The sequence below is a fragment of the Actinia tenebrosa genome, unplaced genomic scaffold (assembly GCF_029948245.1).
Source record: "Actinia tenebrosa isolate PJP-AT-01 unplaced genomic scaffold, QUT_ActTen_1.0 PGA_scaffold11__36_contigs__length_13525064, whole genome shotgun sequence".
Classification (NCBI taxonomy): Eukaryota; Metazoa; Cnidaria; class Anthozoa; order Actiniaria; family Actiniidae; genus Actinia; species Actinia tenebrosa.
This window is the reverse complement of record NW_028292571.1, coordinates 8,620,070-8,638,694: the sequence shown is the minus strand read 5'-3', so window position 1 is coordinate 8,638,694 and position 18,625 is coordinate 8,620,070. Positions and strand designations below refer to the sequence as shown.

At 38.7% G+C, this 18,625-nt stretch overlaps 3 protein-coding genes across 6 annotated transcripts; 2 read left to right on the top strand and 1 right to left on the bottom strand.

The window, feature by feature from the left end:
• Window positions 1–604: 604 nt before the first annotated feature.
• Window positions 605–18,622, top strand: LOC116301526 (methanethiol oxidase). 2 transcript variants are annotated; one of them, XM_031710599.2, is made up of 11 exons: window positions 605–681; window positions 9,534–9,584; window positions 10,167–10,330; window positions 10,943–11,128; window positions 12,163–12,283; window positions 12,711–12,893; window positions 13,422–13,600; window positions 14,263–14,341; window positions 15,719–15,840; window positions 16,418–16,629; window positions 17,608–18,622. In XM_031710599.2, exons 2-11 carry the CDS (start codon window positions 9,551–9,553, stop codon window positions 17,768–17,770), a joined length of 1,443 nt encoding a protein of 480 aa, XP_031566459.1. In that variant the 5' UTR covers window positions 605–681; window positions 9,534–9,550; the 3' UTR covers window positions 17,771–18,622. The 2 variants fall into 2 exon arrangements, with proteins under 2 accessions (XP_031566459.1, XP_031566460.1); XM_031710600.2 differs by lacking the exon at window positions 605–681 and adding an exon at window positions 7,118–7,230.
• Window positions 1,619–3,841, top strand: LOC148912480 (uncharacterized). Of its 2 annotated transcripts, none has more exons than XM_089027651.1 (3): window positions 1,619–1,907; window positions 2,187–2,333; window positions 2,416–3,841. In XM_089027651.1, exons 1-3 carry the CDS (start codon window positions 1,892–1,894, stop codon window positions 3,750–3,752), a joined length of 1,500 nt encoding a protein of 499 aa, XP_088883777.1. In that variant the 5' UTR covers window positions 1,619–1,891; the 3' UTR covers window positions 3,753–3,841. The 2 variants fall into 2 exon arrangements, with proteins under 2 accessions (XP_088883777.1, XP_088883776.1); XM_089027650.1 differs by having other exon boundaries at window positions 2,108–2,333.
• Window positions 3,559–6,416, bottom strand: LOC148912479 (uncharacterized). 2 transcript variants are annotated; one of them, XM_089027653.1, is made up of 4 exons: window positions 6,138–6,416; window positions 5,744–5,937; window positions 5,452–5,615; window positions 3,559–5,260 (listed from the first exon to the last, which is right to left on the bottom strand). In XM_089027653.1, exons 1-4 carry the CDS (start codon window positions 6,151–6,153, stop codon window positions 4,285–4,287), a joined length of 1,350 nt encoding a protein of 449 aa, XP_088883779.1. In that variant the 5' UTR covers window positions 6,154–6,416; the 3' UTR covers window positions 3,559–4,284. The 2 variants fall into 2 exon arrangements, with proteins under 2 accessions (XP_088883779.1, XP_088883778.1); XM_089027652.1 differs by lacking the exon at window positions 6,138–6,416 and having other exon boundaries at window positions 5,744–6,084.
• Window positions 18,623–18,625: the final 3 nt, after the last annotated feature.

Genomic DNA, 18,625 nt, shown 5'->3' with positions numbered 1-18,625 from the left:
AGAATAATAAACACACTAGTCTTCCACCCAACACCCCCCTACACCCCTCCCCATCGGGTTTTAGGGTTCTTTCGGAAAAATCTGAGACCATGTGATATATTTTCTACCCAATGAAAATACAAGACGGTTTTAAACAACCAATCAGAGTTTAGATAATTCATCTTCAGTTCCCTTCTCGATTAATTTGTGTCTACTTAGCGTACACACAGAAAAACCAATTTATTTACATTAAAAGCTTGCTGGCTATTTGCTCTAAGGTTACTCTAAGGACAACATTCTCGTCCCAAGAGCCTGCGCTATTGCCAACCTCGGAAGGCAACGTGCGAAAGGCTCTGGGGCACTCCAAAACCAGAAGCAAGATTCCTGGGTTTTGAATATCTGTGCCACAGAAATAGCTGTTTATCAATGAACGTTAGATTTTTCTTCTAAATTTTTTCCTTAGTAGTCAGTCGTCAAAAACGTCTATCTAAGACTAAAGACTATTAGTGTATATTGTGTTTTGAAAAAAATTTTCTAGCCTCAATAAACCCTGTACTCCCTTGTTTGGGATCCCTGTGTATTACTACTTTCTCTCCTGTGGGTTCCCTGTGTTATCGGTCTCTTGGGCTTGCTGTTGTTACATCGTGTATTCATTGTTTCGAAAGGCTGTGTTCGCTTCTCGCACAGATAACCTCACTCAAAGTAAGTAAAATTTTACCTCAATTCAAATAACAGTGCTTTGATCAGCCTTTATCATGTCGTTATTATATACGAAGACAGAAAATCAAGGTTTGCGAGCCACGAAGTTCTAATAACAACGACCTATTACACAATAATATAGTTTTTCGATTGTTCTTCGATTTGTATCAAATATTAATCGTTATGACAAAGGTTTGAAAACAAAAATATTTTGCTAAGAAAATACAAAATACTAAGGGACTATAAATATTTTAAATACTATATTATGTATATTAACACAAACCCTTTCACAAAGTGATCGATCTAATCATTGCATAATAAACCATAGTTGGTAATTCAACACGGTTTTATCTCGTAGCTCTCGAAAGAGAGAGAAAAAAGTATTGATCCCTAAAGCATCTATTAAGCTCAGAATTATCATTCAGTCGTGAATGCTTAAATAATGTAGGTCAGTCGTTCGTTCTGGTTGTTTCTCTCGAACTAAAGTTATTAATCTTGGACAAACATTGCAAAACATTAAATAGGCCACTCTTAGTACATCATCACATGACTGCTCATACTGGATAACAACAACAACAACAACAAAAAAAATAACTTCCTACTCGACACCCAATTTTTCGGTGATCTTAAGTCGATTTTAAGTTGAAATTCATAAAAATATTTCTTTCGTGCGTAGTCACGCTGCATTGAGCTTCATACGTGTTAAGCAAGGATCCTTAAGTTCAGGACCTGAAGATCCTTAAGTTCAGGACCTGAAGCTCATCGGAAGATGGGTCGAAATAGGCCCTTTGCAGCTCAGTAATCACGTGCTGATTCATTCACTGAGAGCAAATGAATGAATATTTAGATCGTAATAAAACTGCATTTCGTAACACACTGGTTACACATCGTCTCATTCAGTTCTTTACAAGTAGCTAAAAAGAATCACCAATAGGCCCTTTGCAGCTAGTGGTCACGTGCTTGGATACCGCTTAGCAACACAAAACTGGAGAGCAAGCCTTCCAGTAAACAAAAGTTGTAATAGGTCAAGCACGCGTGGTTTTATACGATAGTTTCATCGTTCAAAACGCTTAATCCTTTTGCCCTATCTACAAACACAGTAAGATAATCTTAAATTCTCTCCTTTGGACTCGATTTTTGGTTCGAAGTAACGATATTCTTCGCGTTATCGCGAAAAAATTGTCACCGCCGGCCCGCTCGACGGCTGAAAAACATGGCGACTTCGCAAGGTATGTACTTCAAAACTCTCCTTTTTTTGGGTTTCTTTTCAATTATTGGACTTCTAAAATCTCTAAAATAACAGTTTAGATTGTGAATGGTGATCGATTGTAATTGGACGGCATTTTAATGGACGATTTGTTTATTTTTTGTGAGAGTGATTCCACGTCTAAAGTCAAGACTAACCCATGTTTACATATATTCGCTGTAGATGTTAGAACTCCCGACGAGCCATCACATACCAAGAAAAATTCTTCGTACTGATATTTTTATATTTATTTTTGTTTTAGATGAAGTAGAAACTCAAGACATCTCTATCTTTCCTTCCCTCACCTTCGATGATGTAGGGAGCTACGCTATAGAGAAGTCTGGCTGCACAAGCACTTCGAAAGCGTACAAATTTATGGCGGAACCAGGCTATTTACATGACGTTAAAGGTACTTGATAGCCAAAATGTTTTTTCTATTTCATTATGATATGAATGGCAGACAATTCACACTAATTTTTCCAATTTTTTAGTGATATATACCGACCAGTGCGTGAGAGTTAAATGCAAGTGTTACCGCTCAATGAGGAAGTCTGAACCACCGCACATTTTAGAGGTGTCAGTCCAGAACAACAATTTGACATTGCTGTCTGGGCTGTGCTCATGTGTAGCCGGGGCAGGTGGATACTGCCATCATGTGATCGGGCTTCTTTACTATTTAGCCCTTCTTAAGCAACTGGGACATCGGACATTGCCTGATGAGCTAACATGTACCAGCATGAAGCAGCGTTGGAGCATACCTAGAGGATCCAAAATCGCACAAAAAGAAATACAAGACGTGCTAGTGAAAAAACCCCAACTTGGCGCTTCGTACAGTAGATATATCAAGAGTAATTTGTATTCCCCATCTACCCAGTATCCTACCCTCACAAAAGAGCACTTTAATGGCTTCCAACCACCTTATCCTCTCTTTACAACCATTCTGCCCAATCAAGATCAACTTGGCAATATCCCATTTGTACAGAGCAAGTTTGGAAATGTCCCAAAAGGCTGTGTCCTGTCATATCAACAAAAGATGTCAACTGACTACATCATAAATGATTTTACTTGCACTTCTTTCCCAGAGCTTCCCCTCTCAAGTGCAGAGGACAGATTTAATAACAATGTGTCAATCTGTCTTGACAGTCGTCAACAATCTATATTTGGAACATTGTCTGTGACAACAGAGTCATCACTGAGAGTGCAGCAGCAAACAGTCACTCAAAGTCAGAGTGATGTATGGCACCTGCTCAGAAAAAAAAGGGTAACAGCAAGCAAATTTGGCATTGTCGCTCGCCGGGTGTCACATTTTGACACCCTTGTCAATCAGCTAAACCCCACCAGATTTGTACAAACTGCAGCAATGAGAAGAGGCATTGAACTTGAACCACATGCTGCCATGGTCTATGCTAGCAATGCAAAGGGTGGAAGAGTAAACCTCTTCCCATCTGGGCTGATTGTCCACCCAAAGTGCCCATGGCTAGGTTGTAGCCCAGACAGGAAAGTTTATGACCTTGATGCCGTAAATAATGGTCAGAATCCCTTTGGCTTGTTAGAAATAAAGGTCGTTAAAGAGGGGGAAACATCATTTGACAATGTGAGGTATCTCACCAAGGACCAGAACACTAACCAGTACAAACTGAAAACAACAGACATTTATTATTACCAGATCCAGTGCCAGCTTGGACTCACAGGATTAGAATGGTGTGATTTTTTCAGTTACATTGACGAAAATTTGTTTGTTTGCTCTAGAATTAATTTTGATTCAGTGTTTTTCCAGCAAGCAAAGGACAAAGTTGATAGTTTTTTCTTCAATTACTATTTACATTAATACACTAAGATTTTTGTTGTTGTTCTCAAACCATGGCCAGATTTCTTATGATAACAAATATTATATTATTTTTATTAATGACAAATCAATTCATAATCTTAATTTATTTTTTATTATATTTATATCATATTAGTATTATATTTATTTGTGCTATTTAGATTTTGTGTTTGTTCATTAGTTTTTTTTTTTGAGTTTTCATTTACAAACAAATTGAAATAGTTACAAAAAGCAATCCAAGACACATGATAAACCAACCTGCATTAAAGATTATCTAATGGGTTATGTAAGCCACATTAATCATACATTCACCAACTTCTTACAGACACTATGCCTCATTATTACCATTGGATAAAATAAGTGGGCCTTGAAAATTTGTAAGGAGGCAGGCTACAGTATATAACTGATTGACTGAACCTAAAGTGGACAATGGCACATCTGAATCAAAAAAGTGGTACTCTTTGACTCTTCTTATTGCCCTCTCGACATGAATTCTAAGACTTGCTAGTGTCTTTGTTTTTTGAACATCTGCGGCCTAGAATTGTTCCTGACTTTCAAGAAACGGAGGAATATTTAACTCTACCCGCTTCTCCCTAAGTAAATCTTCAATGTCAAACCCTTTGTCTGCCATGACTGAATCACCAGGTTCTAACAAATCTAGAATGCCGCTGCACCTTGTGATTTCCTTATCACTAATCCCCCCTGTGTAAAGGCTAGAAACGAAGCTAATAGCTCCATTAGGGGTAATGCCTATCAAACCCTTGAGTGTAGTATTACTCTTATAACTAGAATAAAGCTGCGACTGAAGTAGTAGGGAGGTAGGTGTTTGAACAAAAATCTCTGTACAATCTAAAATGACACGTGTGCTTGCATAAAGCTTTTTAAAACCTTCTGGCATAAACCTATCAACATCTTGCCTTGAAGGCCAGATCACTTGACTACCAAGAAGAAAATACAAAAAATTAGTCCATGTGATCAATTTCCTGCAAACTGACGATTTATGTATTCGGAACCTATGAGCTAAATCCTGTCCGAATAGACCTAGTTTGAGGCGTACACAAAACATAAACAATTCATCCACAAGAAGCATATTTCTTGAGTCTGGTCTACTTTCTCTTTCTCCAGAGGCATAACAATATGTCATTTGTGCAGCACATGGCTGCAAAAACTTAAAAAAGAACTGAATATGTAAATAGGATGGGAAACCTGTATAAAATCTTATGATCTCATTGTCTGTGCCAAATCTCTCAAGCCCAAATTTATTAAGTGCTAATTGTTCTGCAGCTTGCCTCTTAATGTCCTCAATTTCTTTTGCAGCTTCAACTTTAACCCTTTTTATTTCAGTGAGGGCAGCTGCAGTTTCATTTCTACTTTGTTCAAGTTGCTTTTGTGCATCTTGGAACTGTGCTCTGAGTGACTGGACTTGTGCTTGTAGGTCATCCATGCTGAAGGTTGTAGAAGTGCTGGGACTATTATCTTCATTGTCATCACTTTCATCTGTCTGAGTGTCTCTGTAAAAAGGTTTTGAAATTATGATGACACTCAGTTCACACTCAGTTCACACTAAATAAAAAATTATAAAAGACTAAATTATTAAAATTATAAAATTATTTTGGTTTAAACCAAAATAAACATCAAGTACAATTCCATCAGTCAAGTCTAAATGAAATGTATTGAAGTAGAAATATGTGATATTCATTACCTATCTACTTGTCGAATTATCTTTCTTCTTGCTTTGGATTTGGTTGACCAGTCAAAGATTGATGGTACAGCTTCTCTTTTTAGCAACTGACGTCCAGAATCAGTGGGAGGATTGTAATCTTCCTCAGTGAAGTGTTTTGAGCACACTCTGGTACTTTTGTTAACCTATTATAAATCAAATGTCCTTTTAATAACAATGTAACTGTATTCAACTATTTTTATCTTCATTACAGTTTTTTAAAGATCCACAGGCAATTCGTATTGTGCATTGATATTGTTAGATTCCTATATACCTTGAAGTGTGGGCCCACATCTCTTCGTATCTTCACCAGCCATTCCTTTTTCAATTGCTCATCCCTTGCACGGCCTGGTAAGCGGTGAAACTTTAAATCAGGATGATATCGAGAATCTCCGTTACACAAGGGAACACAACAATGGTACGAAGAATTTTTCTTGGTATGTGATGGCTCGTCGGGAGTTCTAACATCTACAGCGAATATATGTAAACATGGGTTAGTCTTGACTTTAGACGTGGAATCACTCTCACAAAAAATAAACAAATCGTCCATTAAAATGCCGTCCAATTACAATCGATCACCATTCACAATCTAAACTGTTATTTTAGAGATTTTAGAAGTCCAATAATTGAAAAGAAACCCAAAAAAAGGAGAGTTTTGAAGTACATACCTTGCGAAGTCGCCATGTTTTTCAGCCGTCGAGCGGGCCGGCGGTGACAATTTTTTCGCGATAACGCGAAGAATATCGTTACTTCGAACCAAAAATCGAGTCCAAAGGAGAGAATTTAAGATTATCTTACTGTGTTTGTAGATAGGGCAAAAGGATTAAGCGTTTTGAACGATGAAACTATCGTATAAAACCACGCGTGCTTGACCTATTACAACTTTTGTTTACTGGAAGGCTTGCTCTCCAGTTTTGTGTTGCTAAGCGGTATCCAAGCACGTGACCACTAGCTGCAAAGGGCCTATTTAAAATAAAAACAAAAAATTTTGCTCTCCAGTGCAGACCCATGACCTTTAACTGCAAGGCCGGAGCCTATTGGTTCGAACTACCTTCTTTTTTTTGTAGAAAACCGTGTATTTTGGGTATTTTTGTTACTCGTGTACTCCGAACTAACAACAATATTGAAGCACATATTTCACATGTTTTATTTTGTAAATATTTCGTGCTAAAACAAAAGAAAAAATATTGAATGAACCACAGTCTTAGCCTGCGTCGAATCCGGAATTTTCTTCATAAAATCCCGGATGTGACGCAGGCTACCACAGTCTCAAAGAAGAATAAAAAATCCAAAAACATGTAATTAGTCGACATTTATCTTAGAAGTCTTTGGAATCCGAATTCCAATTCCAAAGTTTTATATAAAACGTGGCTCAGCAGGGGTCAAGGGCTAGTTTGATTGAGTGCCTTCACAGTTCAGAGAGCAGAACCAGAAGAATATTAAACAACCTGCTTTTTCTTTCAGAAAATTGAGATTTTATGACTTTATGGTTTAAACACACGAAGGAACTAAATATATCATTAACACCTCTATGTCTAGACGTATCAAAGCTTCAATAAAGCCTCAACGGTTCAATATTTACTTCGCGACCATATAATATTTTCAACTCGTCGCGAATATTTTTAACTGCCCTGCTAAATTTAGATCACATTGTTCAGTGAAGCTTTCCATTTTGACAAAGGCTGGATTTTTTTCAAAGCTACATATCTTGGTTTTGTAAGGACTTACCAGGACTTTAGAAATAACAAGTATCCATTAGAGGTTAGTTGTTGTGTTTAGAATATATTTCTTTTATTTTGGCGTACAAAGCGGATCTAAAAGTTAAAGATTCAAATGGTGTTTTGGCTTTGAGCTTGTCGTGTTTTTGTTGTGCGTCTTGTCGTATTCTTGCTATAAAGATTGTCAATTCAAGCAAACTATTTTTAATTTCTTGGCGAAAATTTGACCAAGACTAGTCAACTAAAGTCATTCATACACGGTGAAACTTTGGACTGAAGTTTTTGTGCTACCAAGCGAAGTCCTATAGATGGAAAGAGCATATTAAACCTGTGAAGTTTTAAGGAAATATGCCGTTCAAAACTCGTAAATACAGTGAAACCCCTCTATATCGGACCCTCAGTATACCGGAATTCTCTCTAAACCGGACAAAAGTTTTGGTCCGGAAATTTTTCCCATATATCTTTTGTAAAATAAACCTCAGTAAACCGGAACCTCTCTATTCCGGAAACCGGACGATAATTTCGGTACCAAACGCTATTTGACAATATAATTCAACCCCTCTAGTCCGGAAGAACGTACCTTTGTTTCGGAACTACCGTCACTAGCGTATTTGCGGGTGTATAAATTGAGTCTACAGGGACAACTTCTAAACTCACAAAATCATTGAAAATTTTCTTTAAATAGTAAATGTTGTTCGCAAATAGACATTATAAATACTAGCTAATTGTTTTCAATATATAAATGTCCAAACAGAATGCATAAGGAAGGTTTAATAGTGTTGAGAAATACTAAAGATCCAATGGTTCGTGAAGTTCCGGCCGCCATGTTTTTTCATGTCACATGGCTTTGGGGTCATTCCCAGTCCGTTTTACCGGGGATTTTGTTCAGATCGTATTTAGAATGTTTCTTCTTGGCGTTCTTTTGAAAAAAAGTTAAGAAAATTGCTTAGTTTTTGATCTTATTGTTGATATTTTTACTTGAATTTTTGTTTACGTGTTTGTTTATACTGACGCCAAACGATTAGACACAAACATATTTTCAATAGGTGTGATATCGCACCTATTCAAATCGAAAACAAAAGTAATTTACAAAAACCTCAGTATACCGGAACCCCCGCTAAACCGGAAATTTTTATCGGTCCCAGCAGTGTCCGGTATAGAGGGGTTTTACTGTATATGCTAACATTTTCCCATAATTTAATTATAAAGTTAGTGCTTAACTAAAACAAAAACTAAACTATTAAAAATACTTATTTAAAAAAATTTTGAAAATGAAAAAGCGGCCTTAAAAATATCATGCAAGTAATTTTTTCATGCAAAATTTCAAGTTCCATCTTAAAATATTGTCATTTACGAATGATTTATGACCAGATATGGTATAGCGTTTATCCCATTTAGTGTCATGATTTCAAACTTGTATATTAGATTCACTTTAGGAGTTTATTAGCCATTGCAAGGTTGAGAAGAAAAACTGGTAGAGTTGGCATTACAGAGCATTAATGTGGGACATGTATTTACAAGACTCCGTCTATTTCGACCCCTAAAACAGTCCCGAGATGCACTGCAATGCCAATAGTTTTTTCCTCAACCTAGGAGTGGTTACTTCATTTGACGTCATTGACGCCATGTTCATTATGCTAAAGTCACGTGACACTTTTTTGTCTTCATAAACTACGAATATCTGGCCAAGTTAAATTCAGTTCAAATGTTCAATATTTTTCAGAAACAAAATCTAAGAAACATAAAACAGTTTCCCTTTTTTGGGTTTTTTGATCTTAACATTTGTTGAGAGAACAAGAAACAACATGGAAAGTAATCCGTAAAATATCTTAATGTGAAAACTGTTTTAAATTTCTTTTATAGAATAACGAGCACACAACAAAAAAATTCTTTATTTTACTTATGAAAGTTCAAATTCCGAGCGACCGAGTGCGTATTTTCGACCGAGTGCGTGTTTTCGATACTCTGATCTAAGTGAAAGATGAGGCGGTAAGCCGTGTGGGATGGGCTCGGAAACCATATGAGAACATGCGTAATAGGTAAATTACGAGCCTTGTATGAAACGACTGAAGAAGAGGGCCAATGGGCCTTTCACAACTTCAAGTCGCGTAAAACAATGAGTCAGCTCAACTAGAAACCATGGACAGCTGTTTTGGCCTGTATTGGGCCTCGTCAGCACAGTGTATCTAGTGAGCTGTCTCATTTTTTACGCTTTAACTCTTTAACTCTTGGGAATGCTTGCAACCCATCAATACCGGTGGCACTCGTTACAATACTTAATATACGAATACTAATCTTATAGTTAGGCAACCAATGGCTTGAAATCTGAATGTATTATTTGCTTAGGATCGACAAGAATAAACATGCAAGCAACTGATAGGGTACGCAATATTGCAGGTACGTTGAAATTAATATCAATAATGACCCTCATTCCTCGTTGATATGAATAGCGCAGCGCACTGATTCTAAAAATAGCTTAAAGATCCGGACAAACATTGCATTCTTTTTAACCGCTACGAGGATTATACGAACCGATTTTATCATTTTTACTTAAAGTTACAATAATAACCCATGTAAAATAAGATCAACTGCGATCGGCTGTGAAAATTATCTGCTGAAAGTAAACTTGTAAGTTTGTTTGTCCGAATTTCGCCTTTGTCTTCGTTGTTATGACGTCACGGTTGCGCTGCGCTGTTGAACCCAGACCTGCATAGATAGTGCATACTGACGACATGATCAACGTCAGGGCAACTCAGATCGAAAAGAACCCTTATAGCACGTCGGAATGCAGCTCAATTTAGAGGACATAATAATAGGTTTCCAATTCTCATGAGATTGAAATTCTTTGGTTTTGCCCTCTAAATTGAGCTGCTTTGACTTCATCATTTCATGCATGGCAAGAGTTTTATTCTCTTAGTTTCAAGTATAGCTTTAATGTAATAATATATTAACTCGAATCGTCCATGTCAATAAATTAAGGTCACTGTAAGCATGGACCAGGTTACGCCACACCCAGAGATGCTATGGCAGGACCACGTGAACAGATCGTGTACTTGCCTTGTATTCGAACCAACACAGGAAGCAAGAAACCTGATTATGTGTCTACGGTTGATGTTGATCCTAAATCTCCTACCTATAGTCAGGTACATATGCACCACGATAGAAAAGGTCTATTAGCTGGCCATTCAGACGTCGAGGAAAACACTGGGTCTAGTAAGAATTCTAGTGCATTGTGGGTTGTTTTATGGGACAATGTAGACGCCATTTTGAATGTCTCACGAGCTGTAAGACACTAGATACATCTAATTAACGTACTTCGCCTCTTCCATTTCGGTACCTTTTTTGGTACTATTTATTATGTCATTGTCACTGTCACTGTCACTGTCACTGTCACTGTCACTGTCACTGTCACTGTCACTGCCACTGCCACTGCCACTGTCACTGCCACTGCCACTGCCACTGCCACTGTCACTGTCACTGTCACTGTCACTGTCACTGTCACTGTCACTGCCACTGTCGCTGTCACTGTCACTGTCACTATCACTCAGTCACCGTCACCGTCACCGTCACCGTCACCGTCACCGTCACCGTCACCCTCACTCAGTCACCGTCACCGTCACCGCCACCGTCACCGTCACCGTCACCGCCACCGCCACCGCCACCGTCACCGTCACCCTCACTCAGTCACTGTCATTGTCATTGTCGTTGTCATGCATTGTTAATTTATTTTTCTAATTCTTCTTGTCTTTACTCAGGTCATCCATCGTCTTCACATGCCGTACATAGGAGACGAATTACATCATACGGGTTGGAATGCATGCAGCAGTTGCTATGGTGACTGTAGTAAGAGCCGTAACCGTCTTATTGTCCCAGGCTTTGACTCGACGCGAATCTACGTTATTGATGTAGGAACACAGCCAAGAGCTCCAAGAATCCACAAGGTAAGGATATCCAGAGCTAACATTCTGCTTATTCGGACCTTGGCCGAGCTAGTGAAGAAATTGGGACCTTAAGCTGCAGGACGGCAACGTGGGCGACAACGTCGGCGAAATTGAGGCGCTTCAACCTTCTATTGTATTATTATTTCGTGTTTACCTAGTATTTTACTCAATAAGCAACCCCGTTTTAGAGTGAAATGTCGTCTTTTGGGAGCGCTTTACTTATAACGAAAATCAGCAAAGACAAGCTTTTGGCGTAGCCGTTCTCTTTAGTACGTAAAAGTTTTACGTCTTACTTTCAGCATAAGACGGTAATGATGCACAGTATTTCGTACATTCCAACGAGTATCTATTGAATAGCGCAATTAGTGCTATTGTATGTTTGCCGTCGTCTTCGTCGTTGACGTCCTGCAGCTTAAGGTCCCTAATGAATCTATGCGACGCAATCCACAGTTTCCCTTTTCAGATCAAGTTTGAGTAGATACAACGTGCACTGCCTTCCTCCCCTCCTTTCCCCCAAGTCAGACGTGTCTTTTTTGAATATAATTTTAAACTTCTTAGTTCACCTGTAACGCTTCGTATAGTTATGTATGGATGTGTCGGAATTAAGTATGAGTAACCTGTGTCGCGCGACCGGGCTGCCTGTGGTCCCAGGAGAAAAATAAAGATGGCGGCGCCCGTGGAAAAAAAACAAGGGAACTACGATGTTTTTGCGGAATCTACCGTCCGATAAGTAGTTAATTTTACGTTGTTTTTTAGGAAAGTAAAGATAAACTCTTAAGTCTAAGTATGTCACTTCATACGAGTACAATGGATACAAAGAATCATATTCTCTGAAGGAATTGGTAGGGGGCGAAAATCGTGGAATGAGAGAAAATGTTGCGCAACTTCAATAAATTAAATTCATCCTCCTGAATGTGAAATAAACTTTATTGAAAAATCATATGAATTTGAATGAGCGTTTGAATATTTTACAAAGTCGAGGCCAACCCTTATCAGCAACCGGCGGGTCTCAGATGTAGTTGTGTCTGTTGCAGATCGTCGAGCCTGAAGAAGTGTTTTCTAAGGCTGGCGTTTCTGTCCCTCACACCACTCACTGTCTTGGTAGCGGAGAAGTCATGATCAGCACGTTAGGAAACGTAGACGGCACTCCCAGAGGTACGTACTCTGGCCTTGGCCGGAACTAAAGCCAAAATCCACTACGTCTAGCCCGCGCTGCTCGATGGTCTGCGGTGTTGCGAAGAATCCCATTTCAAATCAACTGGTCCTAAGAGTGTGTGCAAACATGTGACTCAAACTTCCTTAAGATATGAATAGCAATGAAACAACCGACATGTTGGTTGAGAAGCTTATGTTCTGGAATGCTATGTTATCGTCATGGCGGCAGCATGACGGCTATGACGTAACATGTACCCCAAGAATACGAGGATACCAATGAAACAGCCGCCGTGTTGGTTGATCTAACATGAGAAGCTAATGAGTAATGCTTTGTAATCGTCAACCAAGATGGCGTCTACAATGTAACCTGCACATAACTATAAAGGGTATCATTGTAACGCAATCTTGTATTCTATTTTCTCTTTAGGTGGTTTTATTCTTCTTGATGGTGAAACCTTCAGAGTGAAGGGCAAATGGGAGAAAGATGGCAAAGGGGTCCCCATGGGGTACGACTTTTGGTACCAGCCTCGACACAATGTCCTGATGAGCACGGAATGGGGCGAGCCTAATGCTTTTAGGCGAGGGTTTCAATTGGAGGACTTCAAAGCCGGTAAAAACTGGGTTCCAGTTTGTATATATTTTATTGGGCGCAATGTTTTCCCATTTAAGACCACGTGTCATTCCCTAGAGTATCATTTCTTTGTTTAACGATTGCGCATGAAAAAAGAGACATAAATATTGATACAACTCAAACAAAGAACTTATTCTTAAGAGAATGACACGTGGTCTGAAATGAGAAAACATTACGTCCAAGGTAAAAGGGTCTGTGTCCTCCTAGTGATTGATTTTCAAATGTCATGAATTATGCTGTGGTTTTAATATTACTAGCGGTAACGTCATAATTGATCAGACCATGTGTAACGCCATTTAAATAAACATGCCTCCCATTGATTTATATCAATATTTCTGAAGTTTTATTTAAATTTAGGCTGAAAACGTCTGAGTAACGCACGCATACGCAGACGTAACGCAATCTCGAACTAAAAGCCTGCATTCATTTCCCTCGCTGCTGACCAGGAGGAACACAGGCAGAGCTCTCAATGAAGACCAGTATTTAACTTATCACTTGTTTCTTTAGGAAAGTATGGTTCTCATATCCACGTGTGGGATTGGACCACCCATGAGAAGATACAGACAATAGATCTTGGAGTAGGTACCATTCCCCTGGAGATCAGATTCCTTCACGACCCAAGCCAGGCACAGGGATTCGTTGGATGTGCGCTTAGCTCTACCATCGTTAGATTCTTTAAAAACCCGGTAAAGAATAGACCAAAATACAAATTACCACAGAGTTCCTTGATTATAGACTCATTTACTCAGGGTTAGCCTCGTATCGTATCCAAGTATTCACAAATACCAACGGTAAAATAAAGAATGTACAACTTCAACAATACAAACACTTTGAAATTCCGCGGACCTCAATTGGAGCACGTGAATATTCTACACAAAATCGAGGCTAACCCTGAGCAACAGAGAACTCGATACTGGAGTATTAGAAATGTAGAATTTGTGTTCAAAACTGGGCGTTGGCCCTCACGTGATAATTTAGACGAAGGGACGAATCACGCCAACAACGGTCACGTGATAATTTATAGTCGAGGCCAGGTCACAAAACCAAAGGATAGTTGATCGAGCCAAGGTCGGGCATTTTGGTCACGCAATAATCCATCCAAGGGACGAGTTACGAATCACGTGATGAATTAAGTGACGAATCACGCAAGTAGCAGTCACGTGATAATTTAAAGTCGAGTACGCGTCACTTAAATCACGTGATAATTAAGCTTAAGAACGCCAGACTTCTTTGGTCACGTGATAATTCAGCAAAGAAACGAGTTACGAATCACGTGATAACTCTAAGGCAAGGTCTGGTCATGCGCGTTACAAGAGTAATTTAATCAATTTCTTTATTTGCTGTCCAGGATAACACGTGGGGAAATGAGACCGTCATCCGAGTACCTCCCAAGAAGGTGGAAGGCTGGGCCCTACCGGAAATGCCAGGTAACTGGCTACTATTTTATTTTTATTTGATTCTTTCACAACCTCTTGCTCGGATGTTGCCTTTACCTACCCCCTAAAGGGAAAAGTCAAATCAATTGTTATCGGCGAACTGAGTGGATGTTTGAACAGGAGGGAGGTCGGAATAGCGGGGTCATACTCCAAAAGGTAGTGAGTACCTATTGTTTTATTCATTATCCATATAGTCATTATACACCTACTTGCAAGAAGGTTGTCATACGATATTAGAACATTAGTAATTTAGTGAGAAAGGAATACATTAAAAGACAAAAGAAAAAGTTCAGCTTCAGTGATCTTTTGTTTTTTAATATAATTCCTATCCCACTAAATCACTAATATCATTTATCATTATCCATATAGTCATAATATATATAATTTAATTATACAGCTTCTCATTAATCCCATATAAGTAACTGTCCAATTATTTTCTTAACTGGACAGGTCTTGTTGACATGGGATTAATTAGGCAGTTACATAATTAATAGGTAGCTTGAAATATTCCTCTGACTGCCAAATTGGACTCAGCCTACGGCCTCATCCAATTTTGTCAGTCCTCGGAATTTTCCTCGTCCAATTATTTCTTAATTGGACAGCATGGAGTCCTATTACATATACTAATATCACAGGATAATAATTGTTTTAGTATTTTTAACACAAGTAAATATGATAAATAATGTAGAGAGAGTTTATCAAATTTTATTTATCTCTGCAAGCGGGAAAAATCGTAAAACGAGCGTGCGCGAGGGCGCTATATTTACCTGTAGGTGAATATAATACCATAAGAAGTAGCGCGCTGGATTTATTATGTTCACTTGTGTAAAATACTAATTGCCTTTAGCATATACCAGCTTGTGTACTTCCTAAGAACGCGCGCGCTCATTGGTTAATTGGAGGTGAACATTGTACGATATTCACCTCTGAATCTCGGAATATTGAGTCGGCAACAAAATGGCATCTGCCGGCAATCATTTTGCTACAATGTATGGCCTAAATGAAGTATGGCCTAAATGAAGTATGGCCTAAAAGTTTTGCTAAAAGTTTTGTTAAAAGTTTTGCGTGAATTTGTCACGCAAACTGCAAGTCTCTGTTTGTTTGTTTTTATTGAATTATTGTATATAAAAAGTAAAAAAAGTTACTCTGTGCATAAGTTGGTATATGCTAAAACAATTATTCGCCTCAGGCTCAGTGAATATGGAGAATATTTACCTTGCCGCTCGAAGACTCGCGTATCGGTAAATATTTCCCGATATTCACTTCGCCTTCGGCGAATAATTGCTAAATATACTCACCTTCCCTATTCGAGCTACAGGCACACCAGGATACGTCTAACCTCTAGCTATTTTATTTATGTTCTCATAGGTCTTATTACCGATATTTTAATATCTCTGGATGATAAATACCTGTATTTTAGTAACTGGATTCAAGGTGATCTCAGGCAATATGACATCACAGACCCTAGGAACCCAAAACTTACCGGACAGGTAAATCTTCTAAAATATCTGTTAATAACCATTCAAATCTCTACGAATTTTAGGGTTCTATGAAGAGAAAAGTAACTAAGAGAAGGGCTCTCCGCCCCCCGTTATGAGCACTTTTTAATGCTGTTTTTAGAATCATTTCCTACCGATTTGAAAGAGTGAATGACGTCACTACAAAACTGAGATGTCGTGAAGCCTACAAATATTTACCGTCGAAAAATTAAAACCTATACGTTAAGTGTATGCTACGTCGAGTGTATAAGCAGATTAAAAAATCTGCCTCAGTTGGGTTCTCGCGGGACTCGAACCACTTACCTCTCTTTTGTTAGACGAAATCCAAACCACTAGGCCACTGAGGCAGATTTTTTAATCTGCTTATACACTCAATGTAGCATACACTTAACATATAGATCTTTACCGAGTGACAAAAACACATTTCATAGATAAAAACCTGTCCACCATTACAAAAAATGTATAGAACTCATCACTGTTGGGTAGCATTTTTCTCAGATCAGCTGGATGGACGATATTTCTTTCAAAAACGGGATAAAAACTTCAATTGTTGTCCTTATCGTTGCAGGTTTTCATTGGTGGAAGCATGACACGTAGCAGTGGCGTCAGAGTGATAGATGACCCAGAACTCCCTCAACAGCCTGACGAGTGTTACATCAAAGGCAAGAAGGTTGAAGGTGGACCGCAGATGATACAGTTAAGTCTTGATGGCAAACGACTGTACGTCACTACCTCACTGTACAGCAACTGGGATAACCAGTTTTATCCAAATCTAAGCAAGTAAGTGTTTGGGAGACTGATCTTGTTTGGGGTTTGCATGTTTTCCCGCAATAGTCAACTCTCGTTTTGCGGACACCGCTATATTACGGACACCTCGCTTTTAGCGTTTTTTTTTTTTCAAGGTTAGATGTTTGAGTTAGCCATGCCCTGACTTAAATCAAAACACTCGCTATAGAGGTTTTGCAGACCATCACGTGACGGCAGCCATGTTAGATGGTAGGAACAATACAATCGTTTTACATGAGAAAGAATTGAATTTCCGAGAGCAAAGGGATTTTTATTGTTCTGTAATCTAACCACAGGCAGCCCACACTATAATATGGGCTTGGGCACGTGATGATACAAAACCTCAATTACCGACAAGAGGAAAATCCCCGGCGAAAAATACTGACCAAGAAATAACCGTCATTGACTCTCGCTATTGAGGACACTCGCTATTACGGAAACCAAGTGATATTCCCGAGGTTCCGCTGTAACGAGAGATGACTGTACTATGTGGGCAGAGATGGAACACCGATTTTTTTGAGCGGAAAATGATATCTAGGCAGACCAGCACGATTGCTTTCGTTCTTTGTGTGATTGACAATTACACGTGGCTCGATGTCAACAAAACACTTTGAAATTTCACGGACTTTCACACGTGAATATTCTACTCAATATTCTACTCAAAATCGAGGGTAACCCTGAGCAACAGAGAACTCCAACAGGGCCGTAACCAGAACTTTTACAGGGAGGGTGCACATCGAATAAAATCGGACCATTGATCGTTTCTTTTAAGAAAGCAGAACCAAAAAAAAAAAAAAAAAAAAAGGAACCGAAAGAAAGCAGAACCAAAAAAAGAAGGAGATGGATGAGCGGACCTTAACCTTTTATGGGGGGGGGGGGGGGGGGGTGCACGTGCACCCTGTGCTCCCCCCTAAGTCCGGCCTGTTCAAACTGGAGTATTCCTAATATTTTTCATTTGTATGATTCTTTCAGGAAAGGCGCGATGCTCCTAATCGTAGACGTAGACACAGTCAACGGAGGACTGTATCTCAACAGGGACTTTCTGGTAGATTTTGGGGCTGAACCAGATGGTCCCTGTTTGGCCCATGAGGTACGTTATCCAGGGGGTGATTGTTCCTCTGATATCTGGATATAATTGTCCAGATTCTGGATTTAAACTTTAAAAGAATGAAGAAAAATGCGATGAGAAATTTTGATATTCGAAAGGAAAAAAGGATTTAAGACTACTGAATTGATGTTTTTGTATTCGTGCAAATATTATTGCATGTTAGTAAAAATACACAGGTGATTATTGAAAATCTCGCGCGCTGATTGGTCGAGAAACTCACACTATCACACGATAATCACCTCCAGCGATAATCCAAAATGGCGGCCAGCCGCTTTGTTGCTGTTACCGGAAAAAAAGGTCTTTTATCTTCTTTTTTCCCCTTTTTTATTGAAAGAATCACCTGTGTATTTATATTAAAACAATTGTTTGCCTCAGCCTCAGTGAATATTGGAGAATATTTACCTCGCCGCTCGAAGACTCGCCTCTCTGTAAATATTTCCCGATATTCACTTCGCCTTCGGCGAATAATTGTTAATTAGTGCCATTCTAGTATAATCAACCAATCAACATTGTGCACAGATCTCACTAATAATCGCCATTTTCACATCCCATAGTACATCGCGGTTTTGGGGGTAACCTACATATTATGCTTAAGATTGATTAGAAGTGCAAATGCATTTATGATATTAAAGATGTATAAGAAACCAGAACAAAAAGAATTTTTTAAAGTAAATGTCAAGCACTTCTCTATAAGTTTACATTCTTTCTTTAACACTGAATGTTTTGATGTTCCTCTGAACGTGCGAACGCAAAGCATTATGGGGAATGTGAAAATGGCGACGTCTTTACGCTATCAAAACATGGGAGTTAGTTTAAAGCACTGAATTATTAACGATTTGTAATGATTTCCTTCAATAAAAGATGAGAATTGTTTTCTAATCT

Coding starts and splice junctions, on each gene's coding strand:
- LOC148912480 (XM_089027650.1), top strand. CDS start 2,108: ATGTTAGAACTCCCGACGAGCCATCACATACCAAGAAAAATTCTTCGT. Junction 2,334..2,415: donor CTATTTACATGACGTTAAAG/GTACTTGATAGC, acceptor CCAATTTTTTAG/TGATATATACCGACCAGTGC.
- LOC148912479 (XM_089027652.1), bottom strand. CDS start 6,019: ATGGACGATTTGTTTATTTTTTGTGAGAGTGATTCCACGTCTAAAGTC. Junction 5,616..5,743: donor ATGTGGGCCCACACTTCAAG/GTATATAGGAAT, acceptor GATTTATAATAG/GTTAACAAAAGTACCAGAGT. Junction 5,261..5,451: donor ATAATTCGACAAGTAGATAG/GTAATGAATATC, acceptor ACCTTTTTACAG/AGACACTCAGACAGATGAAA.
- LOC116301526 (XM_031710599.2), top strand. CDS start 9,551: ATGCAAGCAACTGATAGGGTACGCAATATTGCAG. Junction 12,284..12,710: donor CGTAGACGGCACTCCCAGAG/GTACGTACTCTG, acceptor TTTTCTCTTTAG/GTGGTTTTATTCTTCTTGAT. Junction 16,630..17,607: donor TTTTATCCAAATCTAAGCAA/GTAAGTGTTTGG, acceptor TGATTCTTTCAG/GAAAGGCGCGATGCTCCTAA.